The following is a 19,595-nucleotide window of genomic DNA, read 5'->3' on the forward strand; positions in this document are numbered from 1 at the left end:
TACCTGCTATTGCTTCAATGCTTGGGATTGTGATAGTACTGTAAGCACTAACGCATTTACATGACCATGTATTTACTAAGATTTCCTCTGCACCGTCCTTTCCTAAAATGGTATCCATAAAGAAAGAACCCCACTGTTTAGAGACGGAATGGAGAGCTTTTGGATGGTGTCCCTGAAACATAAACAGTTAGGAACATAAATAAAGGTGCTCAAATACACGCACAGAATTTCTGTATGAATGGGATAAAGGTATCTTCACACACACATACAATGAGAACTGTTTCAGAATTAGAATACCTAAGTAGAGAAGGCCTTGAGTTCTGCTATGCATTGGCAACATACTATAGTTTCAAATTCTACTGCTCCCAATGGAGCCAAATGGGTTGCAATGCAATGAATTTATGAATAGTAACCAGGATAATTTGGAGATATTCTTATAACATGCAAGAAAATAATCTAACCTGAGTTGCTTACTTTTGCTTTCACTGTGCCCGCAAGGTAATTTGTAATCTGCTTAATTCCAACAAATATTCCACTCTGGGAATGTGAGTAGCTAGCAGCAGGGAGAGTGTCATAAGAACTGTACTGGGTCTGAAAACCTGCAGCAGATTTTTACAGCTCTACAGGTATATTCAAATAAAATGCTTATGGACATAACTTCACATCTACCCATTCCTTCTCCACAGAAACCTTCTGTTCCTTTGTGCTGAGGAAGTACTTCAAACTCTAACCTTTCCCTCTAGAAGAGAGCTAAGAAGCACAGAAAGCTGCCTTACACTAAATCACACAATTGGTGCATCCAGCTCAGTACCTCTGACACTGTCTGGTAGCAGTTCTCTATAGGTTTAGACATACATTTTCCCCAAAACTACCTGGGGGATGCTGGGGACCAAACCAGATATTTTTTATCTGCAAGGCATGCAATCTATCACTAAACTACAATCTCTTCCCCACTCGTAAGAACCTCAACATACTTAAAACAGGTTCATTCATGAGTATAACTGGAGCGTCTGTACAGCAGTTCATGTATTTTCCTATTTCTTGCCTAATTCAGCCTAAGCATATCTGAGAGAAATATGCTTTAATAATAATAATAATAATAATAATAATAATAATAATAATAATAATAATAATAATTTATTGTCATTGTAAGTATATACACAGTATACCCATACAACGAAATTCACCTTTAAAATTAAATGCTAATATATAGAATCTGATTGACTCTAGATCACGATGAGAATCCAGAGAAAATTATAGTTTGGGATGCCGATTACTGTAAGCTTAATGTACATTACAGAAGATCTTAATGTTATATCATACTACATTTTCAGCAACGTGGGCGACACTGTTAATTAGATTTGACCACAGTTGACATTCATGCACACTGACTTTTTTTTTACTATCCTTCCCTCACTTTTAATCTTGTAAGATTAAAAAGTGAGGTTAATTGGGATTATTTTAAAATAACGTAAAACTTTTTGTTGGGTTTAGAAGGAAATCCCTTTGACACAGTGGTGCTAATTGGTTTATTCAGCTGCAGTGCTATAGCTGTATATGCTCTTCTGCTGTGAACAGGAGCATAAAGAACATACACCCCGACCTACCATAACCCCACTCAGTACAGAATCCTTTGATCAACCCAATTGACTTCTCCTCTGCTTGCTTGCTGTCACTGGTGGAAGAAACAGTAATTCAACACAAATATTTTGCAGAAATGCAGATTGTGCCTGGTGGAGCTGAAGTTCTTCAAATACAAATGGGGGCAGTTCCAGAAAGAAATCAGAATGTAAAGTCCAGGAAGTGCTGGGTCTCATAGCAAATTCCAAACATTACCACTGTTTCTTGGGCTGGTGCAACAACTGCCACCAAGACTAAAGGTGGAAAGAGAGGAAAAGGCCTATACTTTGTAGGTGGCAGTTGTTATTCATTGTCCTTCCTCTTCCAAAAAATAAAAATGTCCATACAGGAGTTATAAAATCAATTCATTGATGTACACCAAGAACCCTTCCACGTGCATAGTAAAGGTGTGGTTGTCTTCTTTCCTGTTTGAAATGCACAGGAAGGAAACCACCATTTTTATCTTGTCTTCTGACTTCGATGCAATATTTTGGACGTCAAGCAAAACAGAAAATAAAAAGTTATTTAAAATGATAGAAGAGGCAAATATTGCCTTTTTTCCTTTGAATTAATCACAGGCCTTCATAGGCTTTTGTTTTTTTTTTATTTTACTCCTCTATAAGAAGTAGTTAATTGTTCCTAATTAACAGACTAAGAATTTTATAGATGAAATTGATAGTGATATACCTTATGTAATTGGTGAAATTAATGGAAGAGTATAGACAGGAACAAAATTCTTATCTTAATTGTCTTAAAACAAGCTAGCCTCTTGTATCATGTCAATACCTTCACTGTGTCATTTTAAAAACTTCGGAGTTTTACTGTGAGAAAATGAAAGCATATTTAGGGCATTAGCACTCATTTGTTTCCACTGGCAGTAGCAAGACCACATTCCATATCTCAAAGGGATAAAAAGGGTTCACAAAAACATTATTTTGCTACACATACTTTAGAGGATACAGAAAATTAACAGTGGCAACTTCCTGGCAACTCATCAGGAAACTGCTATGTACATGTTCTGTTCAAATGAACCAGAATTCCTCTGACTACAATTCAAGTAGCCGTTGCATATTGTTCTAACAAGGTTTTTGTAAGAAACCTTCTAGGCAGATTGTGTCTCTACTGGGAGCACACTGTAGTGAAGCTGAATGTTATAGCTATAGATGTAATATATGGCAGAATAATATGGGAGGAGATAGTTTTCACTTATTGATTGCAGTTGCCCAAATATACTCTTTTATGATGTGAGAACACAGATGTTTTGATGGAGCTGAACAAACACATCAGTTAATATATCGGGAACTATGTGTGCAAATCTGATGCACATCCAAATGCACATGAAAACACATGGGCACTATGCTTCATGGTTCCTCTGGACAACATTCTTTTAAGTGAGATGAGTACATATGAAAATATACAGCTCTCTACATTCTGGCACAACTAGCAGCACATAAATACCCTTCCTAATGCAATTAGAGGTGGAGTGCATTGAAAATGTCAATCTTATTCCAAAAAATTTATATACATATTCGCATGTTTCAATTAGAAATGTATAACATCGTCCACATACTGTAGGTGGACCGGAGGTTACATCAGGCCTGGCCATTTAGTTAGTTTACCTCATATTTTCCTTTCTTCTCCAATGGCTCACATGCTGTTTCTGAAGGCATCAAACCAGGGTCGCCATTAAGCTCCTCTAAGATGAGGACAGTTTCCCAGTTACTATAGTGATAGGCTGGGAAAATATCTGAATGCATGCTGTCACCAAAGTAAACAACCTGAAAGTAAAACAGCAAGATTCCATATATTAAAAAGTATGTGTATCCTTATTAGGGTATTCAAATTTCCGATGATGACAATTATATTATAATATATAAGTTATATAATTTAGCCTATTTTATTTATAAAATCGTCATCATGCATGCCACCTACTTTATCCAGCCCTGCTGCTTTCCAAGCATTCAAGAATCAGCAGCATGCTGTTATGTGTATAGCCTCTCAGTGAAATTCAGAAGCCAGAATGATCACGGGTCTAAGTTGCACAGTGGGGATGTGTAACAAGGAAGCAACCAGTGAATATAGTCTCATGTGATTCTACCCAATCTGAGCTCTCGGATTTTAGTAATCTTATGGTAATTATAATAGAGTAGAATCAGACTAGTAAAAGAGATTGTATTTATTATATTTGTCCCTCTCCTTCTTTCATTCCTTCCCACCCCGAAGTCAGAAGAACCAAGGAATTTTTTGTTGGGATTCCTGGCACATTAAACAGAAAGAAACTAGAAGTGAAGAAATGAGGCTTACAGCTAAAACTCTGCCAGAAAAACAAGATCTTACTGATCTTACTAAAGTATTGCTGTGCACTTGGGCAAATGGGTGATGCCCTTGACTGTATAGACAGAATAATTAATTTATTCTCCTATATGCCAAAGGGAAAATAGAAACTTAATGACAAACATTGTCATTTGTCCTACTGTTTTTGAAACTAGATATATATTTTGAAAAAGCTTGTGCTAACAGAAGCATGTAACAGCTATGCTGGGTTAGGCCACAAGCCTGTCTAGTCTAGCATTCCAGTTCCACAGTGGCCATCCCGTTGCAGCCCTAGGGAAGCCCAAGAGCAAGACATGAATGCAGGAGCACCCTTCTCCTTGAGTTCCCTGACAACTGATAGACAGAAGGCTATTGCCTCTGGTATTATAAGTAAAATACAGTGGGCCCTCGACTTATGAACGGCTCTAGTTGCGAATGTTTCGGGTTACGAACCCAATCTCATAGGAAACTATAGACCCTATTTGTGAACGTGGAATCGAGTTACGAACCAAAAAAAAAAAAAAAAAAAAAAAAAAAAAAAAAAACACGGAAAAAAAGGAAAAAGAAAAATTTCTGCCCCTAGTGATGGGAATGGATTAAGCAGCGTTGGATTAGTTCCTATGGGAACTAATGAATCGACTTGCGAACCACCCCTCAACTTAAGAACCAAAAACAGCCGGAACGGATTAAATGGTTTTCAGTGCATTCCTATGGGAAATGCTGATTCGAGTTACAAATTTTTCGGGTTACGAATGGACTTCCGGAACGGATTAAGTTCATAAATTGAGGGCCCACTGTATAGCCATCAAGACTTGTAGTCATTGTTAGCCTTGAATTCATTGTACCCCCTTTAAAGCCAAAGTTGGTGGACATCACATAACATTTTACAGCAGAAATTCCCACCGGTTTATGTAGGTGATATTAGAAAGAACCATTCCTTTTATCAGTCTTGAATCTCCCACCACTGAAGTTTGGTGTGACCCAGCTTCAAGAGAAAAGAAAAAAAGCATCTCTGTATCAGAATTAATTTTATATTCTTTTATTATGATTCCACTGACTTGTCTTTTTTCAAAGTTAGAAAAGCCCAAAATGTTCCATGTATCCTTCACAAGGAACCAGAGATGTAAACCTTTGTTTGTTTCTTCCAGGCAAGCTAGGCTGAGAAATTAAAATTTTTTTCTCCCTCAGCTTGAGTAAGGAGAGATTTCTTCCAATGTTAATCAACTGGCCAACACAAAGAAGCATAATTCATGCAAATTGTGTGATTCGTAAAAATTGTGCAAAACTGCTACTCTGTTGTTGATTTTTAAAAATCTGAAATGTCAGAAGGGGAACTGGCAATTTAAAGACAACAACAGCTAGTCCTTTTATGCTTGCTGTATGTATGCTTTTTGTTCCATTAAAAATGGCACTAGTTTAATACAGGCAAAGAAAATTTTCCTTGTTTCATTCTTGCTTCGTATTTTAGAAGCCTTTGAAAATGTAGGAGAGAACTATGAGGTGGTGGAGTAGGACTTAGTAGAGGATCCCTCATACAGTTAATTTGAAATGAGCATTCTTTTATAACTAAACTAGATTTGTCAAGTGACTGAAGATAACTCAAGGCTGAAAGCTGATGTATATGGACCTGAAAATATGCTTCACTGGATAAACATTAGATTTATTTCCAACTAAAAATGACTAGGATTGGACTGCATATTCATAGAACTGCATGCTTTTCTTGTATAAAGCAAACTGCTAAAAAAAATAATGATCAAAATCCTGTTGTGTCATTACACTGGCACAAGGGAAAGGGTGTAACCTGCAGACAAATTGCCACTAATTAATTGTTACTCGGATTCTGGCCTGCATGCTGGCATCCTGATACAGTAGACATGAGACCATAATTCAAGGAGAAGCTTCTCAATTAGTGACAATTTTCTGCTCTCAGTTATGCCAATTCCCTTCCATCAGTCTAGACAGCAGAATTGCCCTATGTCAAATAGGTTACTTATCTACAGTTTTCATGAGCCAGTTCATATATACATAATTGTTACCAATGTTGTATATTACTGAGTTTGCATCCTTTGAAAAATTAGGTGCTAAGATGTTGAAGTCTTGCTGAGGCTGAGAAAGAATATCTATGAGCATCTGCTATTGCATCTTCTTTTTTCTAAGTACCTTTGGTTCTAGTTTGCCAGTCATCTTCTTCAGCAACTCATACAAATGGGTTGAGTTACCTTGGGAGTACCACCCGGGTTTGTCCAGGGCTAGGAGGGCCTCTTGTTCTTCATCGTTCTCTGAAACAGGAAGGCATATTTTTTTATTTTGGTGAAGACAAAAAGAAGCCAAGAAGCTAGACCAAGTGATAAAAAGACAAGATGAACATATGTCGCTCTCAGAATGTTTCTGAATGTCATCTATATAATTTTTAAAACATTGCTGTTTGCCTAGTTGTCTGCTTTTTTCTTTGCAATCACCAGGAATCTCAACAACTTATTTTTGAAAACTCTCAAGAAAGTTTTGTAAATTAATGGTTCTTCAACAGATGGTCCTTCCAATATTTTGTATTTCATTTCTTATAATCCCTAGCCAAAATGACCAGTGGTCAGGAAACTGAAGTCCAAAAACATTGGGAGCAGCTGAGGCTAGGAAGCGCTGTATCAAAAGACAAACATTGTCCCAGTCTGTTTGCACAATCTGCCTTGAAGAGATATTTAAACAACTTTTGTCAGCGTATTCTTTCTTTCTTCTTAGAAAATGCCAACCTACAAATATCACTATATGATGCATACTGCAGAGTTCAGAAGTCAGGTTATTTAATGAAAAATAATGAATGATATAATTTTTTTGTACAAAAGATGAGCCCTGAGTGGTGAGTTTTGGATTCATTAATATCCCTTCTCCCTAGAGCCATGTGACATGAAGAGAAAGATGCCACTCCCCATTTTTAGCAGGATTGGAACTAGAGTCAGCACAGAGGAAGAGAAAGGCCATGTGTCTCTTAGGAAGTCCATGCCAAGTTAAATCAAAGCAAAGGCAACTGCTGGGAAGGAAATGACTGAAAAAGATCCAGGAACCAGGATAAAAGGTAGTACATAATATGCAAAAAGGGCAGATAGACAGATAAAGAGGAGGACAGACTGGGAATGGAGCCAGGAATGCTAGGCAGTCTAGCAGACAGAAATGGTCTTATAGAGACTTCTGAACCTAGAGTTTCAGTTTTAATCAGACACCAAAGAACCTAAAAAGCTGCTTGAAGAGAAGGAATGGGCTAACTACAACAGTAAGGCCTGAATTCATCTGCTGCCCCTACCCAGAACAAATCCACTGAATCCACTGTTCAAGGCACTTGCATAAATGCTTCTGATTGAGTGAATCTGCTCTCATTGCGATTTTCAGTTAGACCCAGGCCTATGAAAAATTATCTTTCCACAATGCATCTTCAAACAGATCACCCCCCAATCTCATCATCAGTGAGTCCTGCAGCATTTGCCTCATTGTGACACAGTGATATCAGATCAAGGGAGTCATGTGAAATTAAACGAATGATTAGCTCCAGATACTCGGCACAGTTTATGGTCATGGGTGAGACCAGAAAAAAAAATTAAGTGGCTCCTAGGTAGGGTTGCCAGATGTCAGGCAAAAGGAGGACATGTCCTCCTTTTTAGCCTAATGTCCTCCGTCAGGCAGGCAGAGATAAAATGTCAGGCTTTTGTATATTTTATGTTATAATTTTGGATGGGAGGGGGAGAGGTGGAAGGACCCCCTTCCCCCTGGCTTTCCCCTCCACCACCTGCCCTCCCACCCCCGGTATTTTGAAAAAAAGCCTCCATTGAATTCATTTTTAATTTTTAACATGGCTGTTTCTTGGTCGGTTCACTAAGAGACGTTTATTGGCAGCTATTGTAATAAAATTGTATTGATTGTGGGTTTAATCTGGAATGATTCAAATGAAATATTCAATATGTCCTCCTTTGTCCTCCTTTTTGTCTTTCTATGTCCTCCTTTTAGTACCCGTGTATCTGGCAACCCTACTCCTAGGACATGCGTTAAGCAGTCGGTCCTGAAAGGGCCCTGTCAGTTGCTGAATCCTGCCAAATGCTGACAACTGTCCCTGACCAGCATAAAAGAGGACCATTATACAGACATATCTGAACTTCGTCCCAGCTCATCTTAATGAATAGATCACCAAACCACTTTAATGGTTATCCCTGTGTGATCCTGCTTACCATCCAATTATAAGAAAAGTCACTTTGTGGAATATTAAGGAAAAAGAAAATGAGAACCATTTTAGGGACATTTTGTTTTTCATACAATATTTGTTTGCATGGCAACATATACCCTTACCCTTGAGTTGCAGCCTTCCTATGGTTTGTACTTATATGAAATGATAACTTATATGAAAACAGTGACAACTCTCCTAAGACATTTATATAGCAAAGCCTGAAAGGTGTGAAGCCCAGAAGGCCAAAGAACTAACTACAGTGGGGTCTTGACTTGAGAACTTAATCCGTATTGGAAGGCGGTTCTCAAGTCAAAAAGTCTGTAAGTCAAGTCTCCATTGACCTACAGTGCATTGAAAACGGATTAATCCCGTAACAGGCCATTTTTGTTCCATTTAGGTTTTTTTCTGGTCTGTAAGTCAAATCTCAGTCTGCAAGTCAAACCTAAATTTTGTGGCCAGAGAAGTCTGTAACTCAAAAAGTCTGTAAGTCAAGCCGTCTGTAAGTCAAGGGTCCACTGTAGTTCATCAGACATCCATTTTTTGATGGTGGCGGTGTGCCTAGTGAGAGATCAGTCTTCACAGTTGATAACAGCCTGAGAGTACCCTGCATAATCTCATTTGTAAACTACTTCCTATACTTCTTCCTATACTGCTGAAATTAAATCACAAATGACAGACCCCAAGCAGGAAACTATGAAGAAAGAAAACAGAAAGCGAATAGAAAATAAAATGAATGAACATGAGATTCATGCTGCAACTCTTTACACACTGCCCTGGTCTTAGTACGATGGAACACTCGGAAAAAGATTTACTTTCAAGTAGACATGATTAAAGTTGCACAGTCCAATCCTTGTCCTCTCATAGAAGCCATTCCCCCAAGGCTACCGCTGGGTGACTTTCCTCCCTGACTGCCATTCACTAATGATCTCACAATCCATGCACGTTTATCAGGTAGTGTCTATGTGAAGAACAAATACTATAGTATTCTTCTTGTTCCCTTGAAGGACTTGCCAAGTCACAGACAGATGGTCTGCGTTTATTTATGCTCTCACAAGTGCAGCCAGAAGTGGCCTCAACTAAGAATTAATTTACAGTAGCATTTTTTTTAAATTAAAAGGGATGACTTCTAGACAAAACAGCTATTTATTAGGGATGCTCTATGCACTGGATAAAAAGAAGAAATCCAAAGTTAAAAAAACAACAACAACCCCAAACCCTCTAATCCTTCATTCATGAAGAAATGCTGTTTCCTTTTCCTGCTTTTTTTCCATTAAGCATAACAATCAATATTGTGGACAAAGTAAAGACCTGTTATTTTTAACATCATTTCCTGATTTTGTCTTGAAATAAGATGAAGACACAAAACATTATCTTCCTTTGTCCTGTAATTATTTTCCTATTCTAAAACATTTTGTTGTTGCATATTTTGGAAACACTCTAATAAGAAATATATTCAGCTTTCTTTTAAAATGACTCATTTCAGAAGATCAGAACAAACATATTTCAGATGTATGGCATGTTATGAAAACATTAAGTTATTTTAAAGACATTTTTCAGAGTTCAGACAGTAGTTTCATAGAAGTACTGTGGACATTATTCATCACTCACCTTATGGAGCTCTCCTTTTATCCTCAAGTGTTCCAGACATTATTATTATTATTATTATTATTATTATTATTATTATTATTATTATTATTATTATTATTATTATTATTATTATTATTATTATTATTAATTTAATTTATATGCCGCCCACACTACCCAAAGGTCTCTGGGCGGCTTACAGCATTTAAAATACAATAAAGTTATGTAGCAATTAAAATACAATTAAAATATATATAAAATTGCCATCGGACCCACAGCTAATATTATTTCAGTTAAAAGCCTTCTGGAACAGGAAGGTTTTGACCTGGCGCCGAAATGTCATCAGTGTCGGCGCCAGACGAATCTCAGTCGGGAGGGCATTCCATAGTCTGGGGGCAGCTGCCGAAAAGGCCCTTTGTCTACAAGCCGTCCCTCTTACCTCCTTGAGGGACGGCTCTTTCAAAAGGGCCCCCTGGCTAGATCTTAACTGCCGGGTAGGCTCATATGGAAGGAGGCAGTCCTTCAGGTATCCAGGGCCCAAGCCGTTTAGGGCTTTATATGTCAAAACAAGCACTTTGAATTGGGCCCGGGCAGCAACTGGTAGCCAATGTAACTTATACAGAATCGGCTTGATATGTTCCCTGGCGGCCACACCACTCACCAGCCGTGCCGCTCGATTCTGGACCAGCTGCAGTCGCCGGACCGTCTTCAAAGGCAGCCCCACATAAAGCGCATTGCAGTAATCTATACGGGATGTTACCAGTGCATGTGTAACTGTCATGAGACTCCGCTCGTCCAGGTAGGGCCGTAGCTGGTATAGTTTCCGCAGCTGGAGGAAGGCGCCCCTGGCCACCGAGTCCACCTGGGCTTCCAGTGTTAGACTGGGGTCCAGGAGCACCCCCAAGCTGCGGACCCTGTCCCTTAGGGGGAGTGCAACCCCATTCAGGGCAGGGAGATGGCCCTCCAGCCTGTCTGGCGAAGCACCCACTAACAGCACTTCCGTCTTGTCTGGATTGAGTTTCAATTTATTGACCCTCATCCAGTCCATTATCAGGTCCAGACACGAGTTCAGCACAGAAACCGCCTCACCTGGATTGGTGGAAAACGAGAGGTAGAGCTGAGTGTCGTCAGCATATTGCTGACTCCTCAGCCCAAACCTCCTGATGACCTCTCCCAGCGGTTTCATGTAGATGTTAAACAGCATGGGGGACAGTATCGAGCCCTGAGGAACCCCATGACATGAATGCCATGGGGCAGAGCAACTGTCCCCCAGCACCACCCTCTGGACACGGTCAGCCAGGAAGGAGCAGAACCACTGTAAAACAGTGCCCCCAACTCCCAACCCAGCCAGCCTATCCAGAAGGACACCATGGTCGATGGTGTCGAAAGCTGCTGAGAGGTCCAGGAGTATCAACAGGGTCACACTCCCCCTGTCTCTCTCCCGGCAAAGGTCATCATACAGGGCGACCAAGGCAGTCTCTGTACCAAAACCCGGCCTGAAACCCGATTGAAATGGATCTAGAAAATCAGTTTCATCCAGCAGCGCCTGGAGTTGCCCAGCCACAACCCGCTCCAACACTTTGCCCAAATAAGGGAGGTTCGCTACTGGTCGGTAGTTAGCCACCAGCCTTGGGTCCAGGTTTGGCTTTTTAAGGAGTGGTTGAATTACCGCCTCTTTCAAGGTGGTAGGGACCACTCCCTCTCTCAAAGAGGCGTTCACGGCCTCCTGGACCCAGGTGCGAACCCCCCTGGCTGATCTTCTAATTAGCCAGGATGGGCAAGGGTCGAGCGGAGTTGTGGTAGAACGGACAGATCCAAGCACCCTGTCCACATTATCAGGTCTCAACAATTGAAACTCATCCATTAATACCTGACCAAAGCACGGTGCGCTGGATACATCCTCTGACTCTGCAGTAACTGTGGAGTCCAACCCACTGCGAATCTGAGCGATTTTTTCCTCAAAATGGATGGCAAACTCATCACAACGAGCTGATGAGCAGTCCAGGACCTCCACCGGATTTCCCGGTTGAAGAAGATCCTGGACCACCCGAAACAGCTCGGCTGGACGACATTCTGAGGAAGCAATACGGCTGGAGAAATATTGCCGTTTCGCCAGCCATATTGCCACGAAATAGGCCCGATAATGGGCTCTAAGTCGTGTTCGGTCGGACTCCCAGCGGGATTTCCTCCACCTGCGCTCCAGCCGTCTCCCCTCTCGCTTCATCGCCCGCAGTTCAGAAGTATACCAAGGGGCTGTCTGGGCTCGGCGAGCAGGGAGAGGGCGCTTAGGCGCAATCGTGTCAACAGCCCGGGTCATCTCCTTATTCCATAGGGTGACCTGAGCTTCGACAGGAGCGCCGACCATATCAGACGGATAATCCCCCAGAGCATTCAGGAATCCATCTGGATCCATAAGTCTCCGAGGGCGGATCATCTTAATAGATCCCCCACCCTTGCAGAGGGAAGAAGAAGCTAATAGACTAAACTTGACCAGGAAGTGGTCTGACCATGACAATGGGGTCACAACCAGCCCCTCCACATCCAAACCACCATCTTCCAGTCCCGTTGAGAAAACCAGGTCCAAGGTATGGCCTTTCTCATGCGTTGGGCCGATGACACATTGAGACAGCCCCATGGTTGTCATGGCGGCCATGAAGTCCTGAGCTGCCCCCGTCAAGGGAGCCTCAGCATGAATGTTGAGGTCCCCCAGCACCAACAGCCTGGGAGTCCTCAACACCAGGTCCGAGACTACCTCCGTCAGCTGAGGCAGGGAGACTGTTGGTACGCAGCAGGGTGGGCGGTACACCAACAGAATCCCTAACCTGTCTCGCAAGCCCAACACACAATACAGGCCCTCGAGACCTCCTCTCAAAGAGATAGGAAGCCTGGTCAACGAGATAGAACTCCTATAGACTATAGCAACTCCCCCTCCCCGATCCTCCGAGCGACCTTGGTGTTGGACTGAGTACTCAGGCGGACACAGCTGGGAGAGGGGAACACCACCCTCCTCTCCCACCCAGGTCTCAGTAATGCACGCCAGGTCAGCCCCCTCATCCAGAATTACATCATGGATGAGGGCAGTTTTATTTTGTACTGACCTGGCGTTCATCAACAGCACCGTGTGGCCCGAGGGTTTGCTGATATGGTCGCCTGATACCATCTGGTTGGGGGTAGAACTAGAAGAGGGGATAGATGTAAGATATCTAACCTCTCTTCTCCTACACGGGCATGTTCTACCCCCACCGCCATTCCTTCCCCTACCCAGCACCACCTCATGGGAAATATATGCAGGTATCCCTGCAGTAAAGGAGTGCTAGTAGATCTTAATAAGGAGGTACATACTGGCCTTACCTACAAGACAAAGAGCCAGTATAGGATATGTGCACAGGGGATGATAGTGACCATGGGAGGAGTGTGATGTGTTTCATAGAGCCCTGTGGGATTGCTTTGGATGCACTCAGCTGGAAAATGCTGCATATTTGGGCAGAAACTATACATCATTTTAGAAAATGACATTCCAGTGCAATGAAAACAATATTGACAGATTTGTAACTCATCAGCATTGTTTTAATTCCACTGGACTTATTGAGCAACATCCCACTGCATGTTTATGCAGAGCTAAGTCCATTGGTGTCACCTTCAGCATCAAATTGCTACAAGTCAGTGTAGGCATTTCCTACCACACAATGAGTCACATGCCTGGCGTGTGATAAGAAATGTCTATGTCTTGAGTTGTGGCAGCAGTCCATGCTAAAGCAGCATATGGTTTACATAGAAATGTTGGATTTATGCAAACTCTTCAATTAAATTATTGTAAACATTTGTCAGTAAAGAACACAATGAGGATAAAGGGAAAAATCTGTGAAGTGTAACCACAGATTGCATTAATTACTTATCAACTGTAGTAACATTCATAGGCGAACTCTGAAAAAATAAACCCTAGTTTGAGGTTCAGAGGGCTTTGTGGCAAACATCTCACAGTCTTACTTGCTACAAAAGCCCTGCTCATTGCCCCAAGTGCTGCTTTCAAAAGTTGGGGTTGGCTTTTGGCACAGATTTTGATACTGTAATACAATAAATGATTCTCAGAACAGGGAAATGGTGAAATGCTCTTTCACATGTTTCAGTTAGAGTCATGCTCTGTGGCACCTATTGCAGGAAATGTTCAAATTAAGAGCATCCCAAATAGCCACCTCAGAGAGCAGATAATATAGAACTGCCTGAATCCCCAGGCATTCTTCAAAACTAAAACTCAACCACCCTTGTTGCAAAATGAAAGCGAATACCTTTCCTTCAGTCTTGCTTCATTCCAAAGACTGGTTTGCACCACTGATTATTTAGTTTTAGATGATGTTTTTACTATTTATGTTGTATTTATTTATTGCGCCATTTATTTTAATTTCTTGTAAACTGCTCAGAATAGTGCTTCAGCACTAATGTGGCAATATATAAATCAAAGTAACAAACAAACTCAAGAAATTCACATTTACCATGCTAACAAATACTGACTGGTCTTCAGAACTTACAGCATTTCTAGATTCCCTCCATCCTATGATCCTTTGTATTGTGTGTTCATTCAGTCATATAATAATACATCTAGGCATATATATGAGGAAATCAGACAAGCGGACAATGTTAACCAAAAGGAGTTGGCAATGAAAGGGTTTGGATTGTCTAGGACAGTGTTTTTCAAACTAGGGTCCCCAGATGTTCTTGGATTGCAACTCCCAGAAATCCTGGCCAGCCCAGCAAGTGGTGAAAGCTCCTAGGAATGTATTTATTTATTAAATTTGTATCCCGCCCATTTAGACAGCATCTACTCTGGGCGGCTCACAATAAAATGGAACACAAACAATCAAATAAAATCAATTTAACAAAAGAATTGTGATCCAAGAACACCTGGGGGACCCCAGTTGGGGAACTACTGGTCTAGGACAGCTTGCACCCCCTTTCATAAACTGCCATCACATTTTTAAACCAAAAATGCACACATTTCTTCACTGTATTTCAGGCTTTACTGGCAGCATCAGCTGTTTGTACTTGTCTACCGCCAAGGCAAGTACTTCCAGTTCACAGGGGACTGTCTGTAGATAGTCATGAACACAAACAGGCTGAAAACAAAAACAAAGAACATGGGCAAAACATTAACTGTAATGCTGCACACCCAAACAGGAACAACATGAATAATACCATTTAAAAAAAACAGTAGAACATTTATGGCTATTTGTACAAAGCAATGGGAATTTAGTTGGTTTTTCCCTTCTTTTTTCCCCCACGGGTGGGTGGATGTGTCCATTGCTTGCAAAAGGGAGGCAGAAAAGGTCTCTGCTTTGCATCCTCCAAGCAATCCCTGACCCTTTCTCTCTGCATCCCCTCCCTCCCTCTTTCCCCCTCTCCGAAACCTGGTAGCCAAAAGGGGAGCACAAAGGCAGATGGGTGTCTGCCTGCTTTTGTCTAGTGAACGGCTGCTTTTTCTCCCCTTGCACTGCCATGCACAGCTTGCCCCTCTCTCTTTTTCCACCTTAGCTGCCTATCATTTCCAGCTATACCTCCTTTCTTCTCAAAAGTTGGCTTTGCACAAACTTGCCACTTTAGGACACCAGAAATAGGGTTGATTGAGGTCTATATGCCATTTGGATGTGAGGATGGCACCAAATGGCATATTGCTCCTCCCCTGACCTCAGTTGACCTTATTTAGAGGGCACCAGCCAACAGCAAAAGGATGAATCTGGTCATGTCCTCAGATAGTTGCTGAAATATACCTTCCACTTCCCAAGCTTGTTTGATAAGGACAAGAGAGAGGGCCTTCTTGGTGGTTGCTCCCAGACTTTGGAAGGTGCTGCCCTGAGAAGTCAGGTTGATCCCCCCCTTTTTTGGTCTTCCATCATAAGGCAAAAAACAAACAAACCGACCTTCCTCTTCAGGAAGGCTTTTAAGCAATAAGTGTCCCAGGAATGCTTGTTTGTAAACAACTTTCAAATTTTTAAATGTTTTAAAAATGCTTTTAAACATGGTTTTTAGTCCAAATATGTTGTTAATAATATATTTATATAGTACTTTTAAAACAGTTGTTTTATAATTTTAGTTGTTGCAAGCTGTCCTGAGTTCCCTATGGGGAAAAAATCAGCAGACAAACTATCAAACAACACCCTTTGCCCTATGGCTGATGTTCAGGAACTCTTCAGGAACTAATTATGACATGTTTTTAGAAACTGACTTTATATGAATGGTAATAAAAAGCAAAATGCTGTGAAAAATAGTTTATTTTAAGGACTAACTCTAGTTTTTTTTTAAGCCTGAATTTTCTTTTTAAAAAATAATGTTTTTGAAGCACACACAAATGAACAGTGGAGCTTTTAATGAAAACCAGCACACACAGACGCATGGAAACTATGTCTAAAGGAAGCTTTTTGGCAACTGCTGCCAAGTTTGAATCTGCAAGGAATGTAGTATGTGAAACCTTTCATTTTAGTTCCTGCATTAATCGCTTCAAGTCCAGGTTTACAAATGCCACTACTAGCTGTAAAAGTGATGTAACTCTGTTTTTGGAATTCTGACGTATCATCTAACATTTACAGTAAATCACAATGATGCATGGAGAGGGGAAAGTCTTGCTTCTTTTATTAATCTACAACTGCCACCACATTTTCTTCTTCCAGTACTTCTCCTTGTGAAAGAGGGTGCCATTTATTCCATCCAGAAAACAATCAAATTCTTGTTTGTTTGTTTTTTGTTGGCCTTCTATAATTGGCAGTTGGATTTCTCATTCATTTCTTAGTGTACATTTATTTTAGAAAAATAAATAATGAGAAAACAGTCTCTTAGGCACCTACATTTGTCAAAGGTCATTTTAAGGCACAGCAACACATCAAGGTTTGCTCAGTAGTAGAAAGGACCTTGTTCCACGTATATACACTCAGGGTGCCTAAACAGGGATATATACTTCTGCTTATTTCATGTGTGCATTTGAGAAGGAAATATTTCAATTGTTTCCTCCCTCACTAGGTGAAATTCTTAGAGGTGTTTTTTTTCCCCTCAAGAAATGAAAATCTGCAGAAGTGTTTTCCAGCCCCCTGACTGGCTGGCTGGGAGCTGTGGACAGAGAAAAGACAAGTGGATCTGAGTGGAACAGGCTTCTCTCTGGTCCACCTGCTTCTTATTTAAGGCAGAAGCTGGCTGCCAGATGTTTCATCCGTGCCAGCCTTACCACCCTCTCTCCTTGTATTAGCAAGATTCTGTTTGCTCGTACTTTTGTTTATTCTATATTTTCATAATATTTTTGGTGTGTGTGTGTGAGTGACAGCTTTAATTGTGAACGCTAGGTTGGATCCAGGTACAGTAAGCATAAATTGTAGACTTAAACCTTCAGTGTTTGTGAGAATCCCTTTCAGGGAGCTGGGATGAAGACATGATCAGGCTTAGCTGAGAAGCTGGAACCCCCAGATGGCAAGAAGCCACAGAGTGGCTGTGCACCCATAGGTCTCCACTGGATTGTCACTCTTAGGATAAACGCACCAGGTGGCTGGGGTGGTGTTTAGAACATCAGGCTTATGTGTGGGTCTCCTCATGGTCTAGATCCATACCCAATGATGTGCCAGGGATACTGCTACTTAACCAATGAAGTTGTCTCTTTTATGTCTCCCAAACAGTATGCCTGCTTATTTCTCATCCTCTCTCAAGCACCTCTGGCTTAGCATTAGGAGCACAAAATGACACACTAAATATAATCACACATTTAGCAGAAACAGTAGTTTGACTTTATCTATCTATCTATCTATCTATCTATCTATCTATCTATCTATCTATCTATCTATCTATCTATCTATCTATCTATCTATCTATCTATCTATCTATCTATCTATCTATCTATCTATCTATCTATCTATCTATCTGTCTGTCTGTCTGTCTGTCTATTTTATTCTCTTTATACCCCGCCTATCTGGTTATTTCAACCACTCTAGGTGGCTAGAGAAATTATCCCAGCTGTCAAAGAAAGAAGCCAGTGAGATGCATCTCCCATTTGTGTTTTCCATTTTTAGGTGCGTATTTGAAAAGTGCTAGGTTGCTCTATGATACTAAAAGGAAGTTTTCCATGCTTGTGATAGAAGACTGGCATATCTGCTGAGCAGTGCACATTTCTTTGTTGTCATATTATACTTTGTTATTAGCACTAATGTAATCTAAATTCTAATTACCTCCAGAAATGTATAATAACAGAGATTTTATACTGTAGAATTTTCAACTAAGGAGGACATAATTTCTGCAACAGAATATTTATATGAGGTTCATCTGGTCAGATAAACTAGAAACTCTTTTGGCCCTCAACAAATAGAATACAGTATTGTATTACTTCCTCCTGTCTATGAAGAAACTGGTACTTGTTAATTTGAAAATAGATTCTGCACAACTCCCACCCTGCTTCAATGTCAAAGTTAGCATTTCCTATCAAAGCAAAACTGATCAATAAGCTCCCTGTATCTTTATTGTGGAAACCTTGTGCTTGCATTTATATGGCTTGAATTTCTAACAGGAAATGCTATGGCTATAATAAAGTGTAGGGCATTTATAGATAATGCCCAGTACCCTGTTGAGGATATCTGCCTGCACAGTGATAATGACATCATCATCAGTGGCAGACTGCCAATGATTGAAGACTTCTGCTTTCAATGTGTGGCTGTACACTACTTCTCGTGTGCAAGTCATTGAAAAAGGAACACTTTAATCATAGTCTATCTGCCACTGACAACAATATCATTCATATTGTGCAGGCAGACCAATGCGATGGAACACTGGTCAATGGGCTGGATCCAGAGTTTCTATGAGTGGGTCTTTGTCAGTGAGACACTCTGAGAGGAAACGGAATTTACACCAACTCCTCTTTAATACTTTAAAAGTGCCCCTTGAAGGTTGGGAGGCCCTCTAGGAAAGTGGATGGTGCTGTGGAGATGTAACAACTACAAAGCGCTCTTTAACAACTATGAAGTGCACTTTAACAGTCAAATTTAGCATCAAAGGGAAAAATATCATTTACAATCTGTTTATAGTTGCTTACGAATGTCTAGGAACCCCCTTCTACATTGTTGCTTAAATTTGTCATCTTTTGGACCTAGTTCTATCAAAATCAGTGTCTGATGTTATATGAATGTATATTTTTATTTTTTTACTCCACATCTGTCAGTTTATGAAGTGCTAATTCATAGAATTTATAAATTAAAAGTTACAAATTAATCATTTCAAAATAAATAAATCATTGAGAAGGAAACAAACTATTTAGAAAATGCCTGGTTCATCATAATCAAGATATTATAAATGCTTATGTAAACAGGCCTTAATAATTTTCTATACAGTAATGATATCTACATTGGAAATTCTTTTTGTGGGAAAGAGTTCTAGTAGAACAAGGTAGATTCTGTAAATTATGATGGTGCTATCTCACTTTTTCATAAACATTTGTACACAGCCCACAGGGACCTAAAAAGAAAAAGAAAGCCCTCTGAGGCAAAACCAGGAAGTTCAACAGAGCTGAAATGACATGAATCGTACCTGCAAGTTGTTAGTTCCATAGGGAAGTGTCAGGGAGAAGCACGTATCAATGAAATAATGTTTACAATAAGGCATATTTTCAGAAATGTACATCGGAAGTAAACATTGTGTATAGATGCAGTATAATGTTCTAACAAGTTTATAACTACTGTTTTTACAGTCTAGATTGTGGCAAAAGTTAACAAATAAATTTGGAGTATCCGCAGTGTCAGGTAATAATGAATTTCAGCAACAGTTCTCATTTTGACGAATTTACTTAGCAAGTAATCATTATATAGCCACATATTATAACTGGTCAGCTCACAAATGTTTCCCAGCATCCTTATCC

At 40.4% G+C, this 19,595-nt stretch overlaps 2 protein-coding genes and 2 long non-coding RNA genes across 9 annotated transcripts in view; 2 read left to right on the forward strand and 2 right to left on the reverse strand.

Moving 5' to 3' along the window:
* Positions 1–19,595, reverse strand: part of LOC144586492 (uncharacterized) — a 1,082,363-nt gene that overhangs the window by 236,005 nt on the left and 826,763 nt on the right. The gene's annotated exons all lie outside the window — the stretch shown is intronic.
* Positions 1–19,595, reverse strand: part of NT5DC1 (5'-nucleotidase domain containing 1) — a 122,973-nt gene that overhangs the window by 11,157 nt on the left and 92,221 nt on the right. For 5 of the 6 annotated variants that reach the window (XM_078384813.1, XM_020810834.3, XM_072997608.2 and 2 more), the window contains exons 9-11: positions 6,094–6,212; positions 3,240–3,398; positions 4–172 (exon numbers count right to left, since the gene is read on the reverse strand). In XM_078384813.1, coding sequence (XP_078240939.1) covers positions 4–172; positions 3,240–3,398; positions 6,094–6,212 — 447 coding nt within the window. The remainder of the gene's footprint in view (positions 1–3; positions 173–3,239; positions 3,399–6,093; positions 6,213–19,595) is intronic. The other variant, XM_020810837.3, reaches the window with a different exon arrangement.
* Positions 245–8,870, forward strand: LOC144586525 (uncharacterized). The gene is made up of 2 exons (XR_013541394.1): positions 245–7,534; positions 7,957–8,870. It is a non-coding gene; the product is annotated as an uncharacterized LOC144586525 (long non-coding RNA).
* LOC144586534 (uncharacterized) lies at positions 17,733–19,495 on the forward strand. Its single transcript, XR_013541404.1, has 2 exons — positions 17,733–17,763; positions 19,185–19,495. It is a non-coding gene; the product is annotated as an uncharacterized LOC144586534 (long non-coding RNA).

Source organism: Pogona vitticeps, chromosome 1 (assembly GCF_051106095.1).
Source record: "Pogona vitticeps strain Pit_001003342236 chromosome 1, PviZW2.1, whole genome shotgun sequence".
NCBI lineage: Eukaryota > Metazoa > Chordata > Lepidosauria > Squamata > Agamidae > Pogona > Pogona vitticeps.